Raw genomic sequence first — 14,839 nt, 5'->3', positions numbered from 1 at the left:
TGCACTAAGACTTTTATGATCTCAACGGCACTGCTTCTCTCCCTCTCTCTTTTATCCAGCGAGCAGCACAGCGAAAAGTAATATTCGTACTGTCTCTCCTATACCGATATCAAGAGTCGAACATTGCCAAGTGAACAATAGTTGAAAGATTCCTTCTATATCGACATAAAAATGAAAAAAGCATTGTATTTATGAACATGCCAAAAGAATGGAGAACTTTTAAGGATACAAGGGACGTCAGCTAGTTGTAATCCAGTCCATTATTAAGTTTAACATTGGATATTTGACCGTCCTGATATTTTGGTCACAAATATTTGATCGCAAATGCCGAAGTCATTATAACTTCTCTCCAGCTTATTGTTCTTTTCATAATTAGCAAAACTGATTACTTTTGCACGGTAATTTATATTTATCTGAATTTATATGCAAATAGCTTAATATATTTTGTTATACACGTGTAACTTTTGTGAAAAGTAAGAAGAGACAGAGAGAATTTTTTCTTAAAATTTATCCTGAAAATCATGTAATTGTGGGACAACGCAGCATTTTAGGAGAGTTTTTGAAATTTTACCATACAATTTAATAGTAAAATTTAAAAAAAAACCGCATAAAGTTCTTCGAAATGCCACGTTGTCCCACGATTACATGACTTTCAGGGTAAGTTTTAAGAGAAAATTCTCTCCGTGTACCTTCGGGAGTTTTTATTTTTTCCTAAAAAGTTTTCATTTATCCAGATTTCATGTACTCAGATATCTTTTCATATAATTTTATATCCTTCGTTACCAAATTCTTTTTAATATTATTATCAGCTTTTATTATTAGTTAACAACGATATGTTTGCACACGTATCACAAATATTTATATTGATTATTTGATGTGTATTACAGTTGACAAAACGATATCATATCTATGATTATATCGTTTATCGACTTTTGCGTTTATGACGCACATACAAAGTTTACTTCGTAATACCTGTTTCCTAATTGATTTCAGCGCTGAAATATCATTTGCGTCATAGAAATAAATCATTCGTCCAGGCCTGTCGTATTAAATGTTTATTTCGAGACTGAGATTGTCATCGACGTCATTTTATCGTGATATGTCGGGTTTATTACAGCGCGACGACAAGTCCACGTGTGACTCGAACCATTGATTATACGAATGTGATTCACTACGTGAGCCTCTTTTTCGAATTAGAACGATCTGTATTTTGCTCTGATGTGAAATAATAATCGATTCTATATTTTATTATACATATAAAACATCAGCAGCATATTACGCGTAATATTGAAAGGAATAAATGACAAAATATGTCGATTTATCTCCGAGTGTAATAAAAGTTTCAGCTGAATATTACCATATTTTATCGTTCTAAACTATTCTAAAGGTATGGTTTTATTTTTATCTGCAATTTCACAGCGCTAGATACGTTAGGGAATACTTTTGTGCCATACTTTCGATAACATACCTTGGATCTGTTTAATTGAAGTCAAGGTCATGAAACTGCAAACTTAAGTAACAACGTGACGCAATCGCGTGCAGTATCAACGTCTTTGTAATTTGTTATCTAATTTTTCGTTAGAAAGAATAGTCTGAGAATGTTATTTCGTTTTTAAATAATTATCAGTTTAATTTATTTTAAAATGCTTACTTTTTTATATAAGCAATGAAAATTATTATGGGATTTTGTTTTCTCTCGGATATGCTATTTATACGCACGAGTCAACTAAAATTTTGCGAAATATATCCCGATAATTAATCTGTGAAGCGTATATTTGTTTTTTTCAGTCTACGATAATCCCGAACGCCAAATGTTCTTACTGCGCACGAACATTTTAGCGAAATGCTAATTCGTTGATACATGCAATGCGTCCATGCGTGTACTTCAGAGTCGTCGAAATTTCTCAGCTTATATTACATCGAAGAAAAATTTGATAATTTAATTTGATGAATACAAAATAATTTTATTGATAGATTAATTGCAGCAAGATTGCGATCCTTCAAATATTAATTAAATATAGTTTGTTATGCGGCCGCGTTATCTGCATGAACCAAAAGAAAATTATTATTATTATAGTAAAAACATGCACGTGCACATTTAAAATATATTCCGAAGTTTTCAATTGTAAGTTTGATAAATCCGTCCAATTTCCATTGCTGTCAAATGTAACCAGACAGACGATTTAGAACATCGCAATAGCTTGTGTACCGAAATGGAAGTGTAATCCGTTCTCTGAATTGGCCTTCGCCTGACACGAATCCGATCGAAAATACATGATCGATCGCGAAAGGGTGCTTCGAAGAAAATCTGTATTCACGCTGAAGCAGCTGTGCCCTTAAATCCAAACAATTCGAATGTCATTGCTAATCTAAATCACGCCGAATTTATCGCCCAAAAGTTGCAAGACCGTGCTCGACAACGATGAAGATTCGATTCCCCAAGCAAACGCATGACACGTAGAGCGCATTTAAAATTCGTACTTTTCTCATCTTGAAAGAAGCAATTATCTTATTTATTTAAAACACCCGGACGACAAGTGGCGGGGAACGGAGCGCTAGTCCAGCTTCCTGTTTCCGGATCGGCCCATTACGAAAACGATTACAAAAAGGCACGGAGAATGACAAGCGGTTGACAGTCGTCCAAGGCCGGTTGGTGGGCGGTGTATTACTCGTAATTAAAGGAATACACATCGCGAATCGAATTAAACGACGGGGCTCGCGATCCCTACTCCGCGCCTCGTCGCCTCGCGCGCATCGAGCACGCAGAGCGTACCGCGAGCCGGGCAGGCGCCGTGCGGCACCACGGCAGGACCCGGCGCGGTGCGGGACCACCTCGTAGACGGCACAGTCGTCGCGGACGTCGTCGCAACCGAGAGGCGGCTCTCCTTCCCTAGACCAAGACGAGATTCGGTTCGTTCAGTTTGCCGCGACTCGCCGTACCGCCGACATCCCTCGCCGTCGCCTCCCTCCGTCGACACTTGTGCTCGCGATCGAACGACGGAACTGTACGCGGTCCCTCGCCCGTCGTGTCGCGGCCGACATCCTTCTTGAAACGGATGTCGCGGGAAAAGGCAACCGCACACGGCTACTAGTGGGCCCGATCAGTTCTGTCTTTTCCTTCCCTCCGCCAGTTTTTTTTTTACCGAGGCAAAATCGCGGAAGGCGAAACCACGAGGGGAACGTGACATCAGAATGGTCATGATTGACATGGTGGATGTCATCGAGGACGAGGACCGGTGTGTATTGAGAGCAGCGCTCGCCGTTCGTTCGCGCGTCGTCGGACCTCGTGTCGATCGCGATTACGAATGAAACCTCGGTCTCGTTATCGGCCCGCTATTGATCCCCGCTCTTTTATTGGCGTCCGTCCAGTGTATTTCCCATACCGGTTACCATTGGAGAACGCACCGGAGCTGGTGATGATCGATCCGGGAATTCACGCGCGACATTGTCATGCTGATTTGTCCCATTTATTTACATTCGGCGAGCTTCAGGGAACAAGTTCAAAACCGATCGACTTATTTAAGTGAAGTTTCATTAACATGTGGCGCGGAATGCATTTTGCATCGGGCTACTCGGAAAAAAAAAAATGCAACGAGCACAGGGCCAGTGTAGAGTGGATGCTAGAAATGATAATGTTAAGTTCGCGACGGGGCTTGGGTGTTTGCGATAGAACGCACCCATGAAAATTGTACGTTTTGTAAAACTGCATTTTCTAACGCACGTCACTGTTTGCGGTTTACGTTATGCAAAGCGGCACGATCTGCCGCGTTGTAATTAAAGTTACAAGATGACAAGTCATACCGCAAGACTCGAGCAACATTTCCGCGTCACGCATCTTCCTTCAAACTCAACGTTGTTGGATTTGTTTCGTTTAAATTAACGATGCTCTCTTCGACAGTCCTATTTGTATGCGAAAACAGATTCAGATTTACGGCAAACCACAATGTTTCCGTCGCGTTTCCATCTTACTTGAAAGTTTCAAGAACTAGTTACTGAAAATCTTTTCGATACAGGTACACAGGTAAACGTACAGGCGCCTATACTGCGCATTTTCGAAAACCATTAGTGGATACACTTTCGAAAACCATTAGTGGACACATTTTCGAAAACCATTAGTGGATACATTGAAGGCATTACAATGAATATTTTAACCATAATTGCGCACTTTGTTTTATCGTATACTTAGTTATATACTTAGTAAGTATACTTATCGTAACCCTGAAAACGAACCGTGTCCGTAAAATATAATCGAGCGATATTATTAACACAGGTAGAAGAAACAGCTTATGAACGTACAAGGCGAACGAAATCGTTATTTTGTAGGTACGAAAGGCTCCTCAGGAGGGCGAAGACGGAGGACCTGACTGAAGTCTCGGGGATCGGTTGTTTGTACCAGAGCGGCGTGGACCGGCAGGGCCGACCGGTGGTGGTTTTCGTCGGCAAATGGTTCCCGGCCACCAAAATCAACCTAGATAAGGTAAAGACCTTTGCCTCGAAAATCAATGCGTTGTTATGAACCGCGCGAGAAAAACTGCCGCTCAGCCTACACGTTACGGTGAAAGTACCACCATTCGCCCGATAAAACATTCAACGGTGGAAACTCGATAGAGCTGTGGAAGGCATATAATCTTTTTAAATAAAATAATGAAAATCATATCGCGCAAAATCTTCATTAGTCTTACTATGGTATAGTCCTCTAATACTTGGAGATTGCAACGGTACATACTACCGTTCTATAGTCACTCTTGGTTGCCCTTTGCAATTTAATCGATTCGTTTGGAATGTATAATAGAAAGTGTTTTACAGAGTATTCCTCTGTTGAAACTGTCTTTATTCTTACGCCCTTGTCGTGTACGTTCATGTTGCACCATTGTACACGTGCCACCCTAATACATTTTAATAAAACATTATTGAGCATTTGTTTTTTAAGTTATAACGATGCAGTTCCGTGACAAGTTAACTTTGCCAAGAGAGAGTAAATACGGCTTTTTTGTTTCGATAAATCCCAATAAAAAATATCATACATTTGTATCAATTTTATCGCTGTTACACAGTCGACCTCAAATAGTTTGAAGTACTTTTTTTTTTAAATAACTTTCAAAGGTATTCGACAGCGGATGTGAAAATTTGTTTCCAAAAAAAGCTGGTCGTGCTGGGCGAAATCCGCAGGATACAAATTCTCTTATCGGATATCGGAAACATTTCAAAAATCATGGAAAAAGTATCTTTCTCGATTACAGACATATCCGGGCAATTGTACCCTCTTTTCTCTACCTCTCTCTCAAGTATCCTAGATACGACGACTCTAACGAGTCCGTGCATCGCAGACTTGCGCATGCCGCTCGACTGCGTCGCGTCCAGGCCAAGCCTCGATCATTTGGCGCCTATCTTTGCGCCAGTTGTGTCCCGTTGTGTCATTTCCTTTCCCCGTCGGACTCATCCTTACTTTGCTCATAGCCGGAACGCAGTGAGATATAGCGGCGGGTGGCGAATCGATATTTACACGTCCAGAAATAGACCGACCGCGGAACGAGTCCCTCCACGGGGAGGGCGAGAACCGACTGCAACGTCGTTGCGACGCGAACCCCTAGCCTCAATGAAACTTTCTCACTCTATTAACTCATTTACGCTGACAACGACTTGCGGATATCATCGGGCGGCATAATGTGGGATAGTCGGTGATTAAGGAAAGAAGGCATACGATCGTTAAAACGGCTCTTTTTTTTCCCTTCGTCGATTAACACCGTAGCTTGCATGAACTTTGGCAGTTGACGAAAAAAAAAACGGATAAATCAACTTCTGACATGTCAACCTTCCTCACACATTTTGACACTAATGCCTTTTATCAGTAATTTCTTTCTTATATATTTTGCGATCGCTGATAGCGACAGAGATGTTCAAGTTCAATGAAATACGAAATAAACAACTGGTCTTTGTATTACATTCTGACGAAGCAAGTAAAACATTTTTCAAATTTACAGAGAGTCTTTTTCAAAACTCGCGGTTTTCAAGCCGCTTTTGATCGAGCGAGAAAGCTCGATCTACAGTTCAAGAAAGAAAGCACATGCAACTTTGTAAATCATCTCTACGCACACTAATCCATGTTTTCATCGTGACCCGTGCGTTGCTAGTTACTTGATCGCGTGTTCCATATCTTCCGCGCAGGCAAGAGAAGCCTGTAGCTTCGCCTCTATCGGATCTTTTTTTATTCCGATCGCGATCCATCACCGATGGCGCTGGATCACCGGTACGATGAGGTGCCTCGCTACTTTGACTCTAATCGAGATAAGAATGTCAATGACGTCACGTAAAGATTCGTCGGTACAGCTAAAAATATACGCTGCCATGCAGCGGCTGTTGAAACAACGTCATGTACACACATAGCGTTCGCGCGAGGTGCGTGTTCCAAGACGAGAGATTCGACGTGCGCAATAGCGTCCGCTATTAATACCAAAGCCTCCATTAAGTTTGTTAATTTAAACAACTGTTCAATCCAGCCCCGCGCCTTTGTTTCGTATCCACTGACCCGCTTTCGGGATGAAACATTTACGCTCAGTTAGAATGCTAATTACACAGCGACCTGAGATAACGTGTCTTCAGGGCCGCGATACAGACGGTGGCGCGTTTTGCAATTTTACGGAATTAGCATCGATTTCGGCTTGGCGCGAGTTCCTCGACAGCACCGCCGATTTGCCTTTCATCGATCTTCTCGCCTTGGAACTCCCGTTCGAACAGAAGTTCTAAGAGCGAAAAAATTTCAACTTCTCCTTTGTTTCACATTGAGATTACAGATAATAACGATTGCCGCACGTATTGCATGATGATATGATTTGATGATAATCGGACACGCATAGTTGGCTCGCGTAAGGATACGTTTGTGAAGTAATTTCGAAGTCTACGTCGCTTTTCCAGGAATGTTATTGGCTGTATATTAATAAGAGTGAAGAGAGCTGATGTGGAATAATATCATGGAGGTAACATAAGAATTGTAGATAACAATTTTGTAAATGTTAGTCATGAATATTGATATGATGACAACTGAATGGCTCTTCAAATGTCACAACATCGTTGAAGTCAATTTTTCCAGGCCATTTAATGAAGACATCGATTTCTGTATCAAAGAAATGACTATAATTTATGCAAGAGGAAATTTTGTTTTTTTTTCTCGTGATTACGTGAATTTCGAGAGTACAAACCTACGTTGTCGCAGCCTGAATTTCTTACTGTGACCCTATCGAGCTTACGGTACATATATTATATATGTTGCTGTAAGTTCATTGATCGCCTGAAACTCCGACATTTGTCGGTCTCGAACCTTCGGATTTCTCGTAAAGGTGAAACGATGAAATCACAATGAAACCGAAGCGTTGGTTCTTTCAATAGAAACAGCAGGGGATACATCGCATATTCCACGACGTAGGAAAGCCTTGCGAAATACATTCTGTATATCTCGTCGCTGACGTCCCATCGATCCCGAGAATATTTACGCAGCGTTTATTTTAGGACATATTTACCCCTGTTTCTCTACTCCACTTTGACAACGCGCGTCTTTTTTTTATGCAAAATAAATTTCCAACTATTTTAAAGAATGTATCGCTTTGGTTTTTTTCCGTACGACAATAGCGAGCAAAGCCGGCGAAATACACTGATTTTTTTTACTTTTTTATCACTGTCTCTTGTGATTTTAGGCCTTGCTGTACGTGATACAATTGCTGGATCCTATCGTGAAGGGAGACTACGTTATCGCGTATTTCCACACCCTTACGGCCAGCAGCAATTACCCCAGTTTACACTGGCTGCGCGAAGTCTACAATGTGCTTCCCTACAAGTAAGTTGTACGCTTGAGATATCGAACGCATTGAACCTATTGATCGTATTTTAATGTAGAATCACAAGCACGTCTTTACGGTACGTACAACGTAAAGGATAAAGTCAGATATTTGAGCGATATATTAGAAATGTGGCAACAATCTTTCGATTATTTATCAAAAAGCTAACGTTTTACAATATTTAATAAATGAAAAAGTAAAAGAATAAAAATGTAGTTCTTTTTACAGTTCTTTTCTTTGCCAAGACAGAAGAGAATATTCCGATAGTGTCACATGTACAGATGAAAATAGAATCTTTATTTTCTTACATCGCCAAGAAAAGAATGAAACTGAAATATTGTTAAATTAGTTCTAGTTATGTAACGGCAAGTTGCATCGAGTTGCTGTTTATGCAACTTGATTCCGTTCGTTTGCAGAAATTTGATAGCGATCTTGATGACAGTATTTCTTTTACAGGTATAAGAAGAATCTAAAACATTTCTACATTATCCATCCTACCTTCTGGACCAAGGTTAGTAACAGTATCATCGCGTCGTAATTATATGCTGATATAACGAGCTCGGGCTCTTTATGCTTAATAAACGTTGCTTGAGACGCAAAATCGCGCTGTTAATGAACGTCGTTATTGCATTTCCCACGTTTATGCATGACGAATTATCCTCGGAACGATCGTATCGAATTTCCTGGCTATTCGTACTTCGTTAGTAACTACAGTTCCGCGGAGTAATCGACAATTATTTTGTATTATTTAAAAATATTTAGTAATAAATTGCAATGTGAAAATAATATTATCATCTCTGCGCAGGCTCTATTTCTACTTGTTCTCTTCCCATTACGATTTTACATCAAAGAAACTCCAATTTTCTCTAAATAGATGCAATTGATCGTTTGTTATAGATGATGACGTGGTGGTTCACGACCTTCATGGCTCCAGCTATTAAGCAAAAGGTTCACAATTTGCCTGGAGTAGAATATCTTTATGAAGTTATGCCGCCTGACCAACTCGAGATCCCAGCGTACATCACGGAATACGACATGACGGTACGATACAAGCAACAAAGTGACTTTTGAATGGAAAAGGTCTCCAATTATTCTCACTCGAGCTTATTTTTCTTTACAGATAAATGGCCTGAGGTATTATCAACCGGATCAGGTCTTGTCGTCGCCATCAACGTCCACGTAATTCGCAGGTGAAAATCTAAATGAAAGCAGCGAAGCGTCAAAAACGAGGCCAGATCGAGTGTTGTGTGCATTCGTATGGTGGACTGTTCGTATTTTTGCAGCAACACTCATGCGCCACTCAAGCGTGAGAACCGTACGCATGAGATTCGTGATTGCTGGTGTATCTCGCTGGTTCCCCGGCAACGATCAAGTACGACTGGATACGATAATCCATATCTTCGAAAAAGTAATCCGGTTCTGCAATAACTTCACGTCGATTTGTCCAAGTGCCTCGTGATGGACCGCTTAGCAGGAAAAAGGACGAAAGGACGATCGGCCGCGCGAATGTTAACACAAATATTAATACAGAAAGAAAATCAAGAAACCACTGCCCGCCTGCTTTTGACGTTGATTGGTTCTTTTTACTCGTATGCGCGTTCACGCAAACGAGTTTTTACGTCCCCGAAAGTACGAAGACAAAACTTGGTACTGGACAATCCACATTAAGATAGATAATCGAGAAAGCTGGATCGACCGTGTGCACAGCTGGAAGTGTATTGCTAAACAGAGTACATTCTCCTTATCCAGTAATAGAGCTAATTACTACTCGCTTAGAGCGAACATCGGCTGCCAAAATATCAATAATCAGTATTTTCATCGTCGTCGTCGCTCGCAAAACGAAATCCAAAAAAGCTAAAATATTAATCTCTCGCCCTTGTACATATTACGCTATTCGTGGCAGATTCTTAGCTTTAGTACTGCCTGTGAAAGCGGTAGAAGGGATAAAAGAAAGCATTTGACGACGCACTAGAATTAAACGTCGGCTTAATACAGACCGTCGATCGCTTTCTGTTATTTTCATATATCAATCGTTATACAGCGAAGAGCATCTATTTGATTATTGTACATTGTCAATATTTTATTAATTCACGTCGTTGATGAAGAGATTGTGCTGCGCTGCCGCCGCCGCCGCCGCCGTATAGCCGCGGTATTTTCGATATACTAATAATAAATCATCGGCTACGAACAAAGAGCGGTTGGATGTTTTACTGTGATGTCATGTCTTCGGCGCTCAGCAGATTTCATCAATTTTAAAACTTTCTTTCTTTCCTCTTCTGCGGAGACTTCGACGCGAAGTGCAGAACAGTGCGAAACGTTACCGTTGAGCGCCGAAGTCCTATGTACGGGACAGTTTTAGACTAGAAGAAGCAATAAATTTAAGAGCTTGCTCGCGATGTATTTCGGGAGGCAAAAAATCGTTATCCCAGTTGTTAAGCATTTTTAGCGATTAAAAAATAAATTAAAGAAGTTAAAACCTGTTAATCGCGTCGATTAGCCCATTTCTCACGCCCGCCGAATCACGAATATTTCGCGGTCAAGTATAGCGCCATTTGCCCTCCGCTCTTCTTTAATCTTTTGTCAATTAGTTCTTGACACGATGGGAGAAAAAGGCTATTTCGTGCTTAATCAATTGCGGATGAGTTGAGAAGGCAATGGGTTAATTGACCACGCTACCTCCGCCGAAGATACAATCGTCCGTGTGATCAAGTACATAAGTGTTTATACGCATATAAACAGTTATGGAATTTAAAAAGTGCTACTCGTAATCATCGTATGGCTGTATTTGAAAAATGCAATGATTACATAACAATTGGGTGAACACGCTATACTCTGTGAGTATTTTAATATTTTACAACGTATAAAATCGCGAAATCACCTTTACAATTTTTCAAAAAAATTGTGCGAAGAAGATTTATACGCTATAAATATTGTGTTGCATAAATGCATTTATATTGACTATTTTGTGTTGAGTAAATTTAGATTTAGCTTTTTAGACTTTTGTAAATAAGATTACTTATTTCGAATAATTTTTATGCTTTTGATACATAGCCTCATTCTCTATGAGTCTCTGTGGAAAATATTAGGTAATCGCAATTGCCTTTGCAATAATATTGATTTAAATATTTTTATATTTGTTGTACAATATGCTATTATATCTAATAATATCATAATTATTAGTTTCGTACAATTCATTATTCTTAAATCGCACGTTCACTCAATTGATTCCATAACCGTTGTGTCTTTTAAATGCAGTCGTTATATTTGCAGCGATGGAATAGTATTTTTTCATGTTACTGCATTTACATATGTCTATGGTTTGCAAAGACTTTAAATGCTATTCGCGCTGCGAATAGTCGAAAAAATTAACCTCCTACTATTCGGAGGGGCCAATAGTGTCAAATAGACCATTTCTCATTTTTATGTTAAATGACCTCACTGTCCGTCCCTGACAATCGAGTATAATACGTAGTGAAAATTTTCAAGATGCAACATCCAGAGAGAGATTGCGCGCGCGCGCGCGCGCATTATCATCTCTACAGTTTATATTAGTCATTGTTATTTTATTGTCTCAAAAATTTAATTTTAAACATTCGATAATTTTAATGCAGTTAATTGTTTTAATAAATTTCAAAATTATTAAATAATATTAATTAATTTTAAATGCGGATAATTGTTCGTTTGTGTGTGATTTACCTCTGGCAAGCTTGTATACGAGATAACGGGACTTGAGAACGATGAATAGTTAAAGAGTTTTGGCCTTAAAATATATTATATTGAGATATTATATATATATATGTATATATATATACATCTAACATGTTTATGTTAATTAATGATGATGATAAGTCTACGATTTTGTTGATAAATTAGACGATTTGGGAGATTTTCATGTATACATATAATCTTTTAAGGTCCTAATCTAGTTTCTATCTATAAGAAAAATTTTTATCTATAGAGAAAAATATGCTTTCTTGAATAAATATTGCATAAAACTATATTTGCATCGCAATATTTGTTTCTTTCTTATTGTTAGTGTACTCAATCTTCAAATTTGAGTCTTCCCGCATTACATCAAGCAGAAGACTAAACGCGTTTCTATCTTTCGTTATCTATTCTGTAAAATAAATCTATGTCAAGTTATAATTAGGAATCTTATTGACTCGCTAATAGGTAACTGCTACGTACTTTTACTGCAGCGACAATATTAGTTTTACTGAGCTCAAATTGATTTTGATCATTTTGATTTTCAATATTTTGAGAAAGTATGTTAACTAGACTAGGACCTTGAGCAAAATTAGTCAATCACCTGGTAATATTTCCACATTGAAATATATGCGAATGTATATAGTGAAAGTACGATCTCGTTTTAGCACCACGAGCTGAAGCGTTCCCTTTTATGAGAAAAAATGATTCTCTAATACGATCGATAGTATGTATAACGAAACAAAATTTACTTTTAATATTCTGACGTAACAAGATAATATGTAATAACGAGTTAAGTTCTCGCTTTTTGCTCCTTTGCTTTTTCTACATGACGATAAAAAATAGTTACCTTTTTAGTACTTTTTTTTGCACGTTGCTGCATTTGTTACATATAAAACAGTTTTTTTTCCATAAATCAGATTTAAATAAATTAAGTTTTTATTCTTAGCAGTTTGATTTATCGCGTCTATTTTCTTAAGTAAAATAATATGTTTCTGAATCTTTAATCTGAATCTGATAAAATCTTTCGTACGAGTGTGTCGTGAAATCTTATGATATATCGCTTACATAAAGACTGTTACTCTTAATCTCGTACTTAAGCCAAGTTAACACAAGATTATACGATCGTGATAAAGAGAGAGAGAGAGAGAGAGAGAGAGAAACAAGTCATAATCACCGGTGGTGACGCTTCGCGATCGTACGCACTATCATGACCTATAATGTATGAGAAATATTGTTGAAATCACATATTGTGAATTTATTTCAGACCTAGAGCTGAAACAAAAGTTAATAATTATTAATTACATGCTAAGCTTAGTTATTCTTTTTTACATAGCAATTAGTGATACGTAACAGTTACAGCTGGGTTATAAATATTTTATAACCCAGGAAGTTACATTTCTTTAATTATCGCGTTTACATAGCTCGTACTTAAGAATAGATTGTTATTAACGACAAATCTTGAGCGAAAAGTCATTTATCCTTTATTGTTTCTTCTCGATGTCGACGCACGACCTTTTAACAGGTGCACTTCTTTCTCCGTTGTATCCTTTTTTATAGAATACAATAAAAACATATTATTTCAATAAAACGTATATTTTCTTATACATTTTATTTTGCGCGCTGATGTTTCCTGTGCAAACATCAAGACTGTTTCAACAATTCTAATAAGGTTAATACTGGAACCGCAGGTGGGGCATTTTTGAATGGGGATGCTGGAATGGTTTGATTTACCGATAGAGTTATATACAGTTTTTGCGTTTGTAAATCTTATTATTGGCTTTTATGTACAGAATAATACCAGAGCGACTTGTAGACTGCACAGTTGAACATTCTCATATAAAAAAACATTGAGGTTTCAAATCTAATGTGTATCGCATTATGTCTTTGAAATTTTCAAAAACATAATGCGATACAAATAAGACCTCACAAACCTCAATGTTTTTTTATATGAAAATGTTCAACTGTGCAGTCTACAAGTCGCTCTAATATTATTTTGTCACAAGAGGTAAAAACATTCACGAGCGTAAAAAATTACAATTTGTAGGTTTATCGGACTTCAATTACATAAAGCACGGTCTTACATACAGGTCTTGCAACTCATATGGTGGGGGTAGGTCGCTTATTGTTAGTGAAGAAATTTTGTAGTTCTTGTAATGGCCACTAGCGTTGCAGTCTATGTTCTTTTGGGGGCGAGGGACGCTGGAGGCCGGGAGGGATATCTGTCTGTCTTTGTCCCATGCACGGTAAACTTGACATATCCCCTCGGCCTCCAGCGTCCCTCGCCCCCAAAAGAACATAGACTGCAACGCTAGTGGCCATTACAAGAACTACAAAACTTCCTCACTAAGCGACCTACCCCATCGAAAATTAGAGGCAGTCGGGAGACCTGTATACAAGACCATGACATAAAGTAATATGGTAAATGTAGTTCACGGATAACGAAGTAGATGGCACTGTAATTTGTTTAACGAGGACAGATAATTTCGTGTCAGTCTCTTTATTAATGTCTTGCTGTATAGAAGTCATTGTAGAGTAAAAAGTATGAGTGTGAGGTTGGAATAAAAAATATCTTTGTGCGTATGCGTGGTGCGTGTGCGTGGTGCGTGCGCGTGGTGCATGTACGCGTGCACGCGTGTGTGTTTGTTGAATGCGAGAAGCAAACCGACGTGTGATCGTTTGGCAGTTATGAGATGCTATTATACGGTAGCGTAATTGTTAGTTTGCTTCTATGTTTTTGAGCTGAAAACATTATTCTATCTTATTTTTGCATGTAGATATAGACAGAATAATGCCTGCTTGCAGGCTGGCTAATTTTACAAGAACCAGAGGTGTTAATCGTGTCTTGGTTGCTATAAAATGTTAGAGGCGTCAATCGTGTGCAACCCTAAATTAAAAGTCTCAAAAATCTTCTGAATATTTGAAAAAATTAATTCAAATATCTGTGTTAAATCTCAAGTCGATCCACCGTACAGATTCTGAGATATAGCCGTTTAAACTTTAAGATTTTTAGTATCATTTAACATTACGGTAATGGCAACGGCGAACAAAACCTCACGAGTGAGCAACAAATTTCGCTCTAGCAATTGAATTAGTCTCAAAACATGTACAAAAATCTGAGAAAAATTAGTTTAAACACTTTTAAAGCATGTGTATTAATTTGGAGAACTTTGACCATACATTAGTGAAGTAATTTTAATCTAAAGTTTTGAGTTTCGCGAAATTTTTCGAGATGCGAGTAAGCTTAGCATACGTGGCAACTTCGCACATCATAGTCTTACTTGACTTTATGATGTGCGAAGTTG

The 14,839-nt window shown here is 38.5% G+C and overlaps 2 protein-coding genes across 8 annotated transcripts in view; both read left to right on the top strand.

Moving 5' to 3' along the window:
• LOC105568167 (protein GDAP2 homolog) overlaps window positions 1-13,129 on the top strand; it is a 27,359-nt gene extending 14,230 nt beyond the window's left edge. The window contains exons 9-13 of the mRNA XM_012023613.1: window positions 4,324-4,477; window positions 7,689-7,828; window positions 8,286-8,340; window positions 8,727-8,870; window positions 8,950-13,129. Of these exons, the coding sequence (XP_011879003.1) occupies window positions 4,324-4,477; window positions 7,689-7,828; window positions 8,286-8,340; window positions 8,727-8,870; window positions 8,950-9,012 (556 nt within the window). The 3' untranslated portion in view covers window positions 9,013-13,129. The remainder of the gene's footprint in view (window positions 1-4,323; window positions 4,478-7,688; window positions 7,829-8,285; window positions 8,341-8,726; window positions 8,871-8,949) is intronic.
• Window positions 13,130-13,942: 813 nt separating this feature from the next.
• The window catches only part of LOC105568165 (diacylglycerol O-acyltransferase 2-like), a 10,670-nt gene continuing 9,773 nt past the window's right edge, over window positions 13,943-14,839 (top strand). For 2 of the 7 annotated variants that reach the window (XM_012023603.1, XM_012023604.1), the window contains exon 1: window positions 13,946-14,076. The gene's annotated coding sequence lies outside the window, so the exon portion shown is untranslated. Of the gene's footprint in view, window positions 14,090-14,116; window positions 14,252-14,839 lie in introns of those variants that run through there. The other 5 variants (XM_012023602.1, XM_012023606.1, XM_012023610.1 and 2 more) reach the window with 4 other exon arrangements.

The sequence above is a fragment of the Vollenhovia emeryi genome, unplaced genomic scaffold (genome assembly GCF_000949405.1).
Source record: "Vollenhovia emeryi isolate VEMERY1.0 unplaced genomic scaffold, V.emery_V1.0 DF939131.1, whole genome shotgun sequence".
Taxonomy (NCBI): domain Eukaryota; kingdom Metazoa; phylum Arthropoda; class Insecta; order Hymenoptera; family Formicidae; genus Vollenhovia; species Vollenhovia emeryi.
This window is presented reverse-complemented; position numbering and strand designations above follow the sequence as displayed.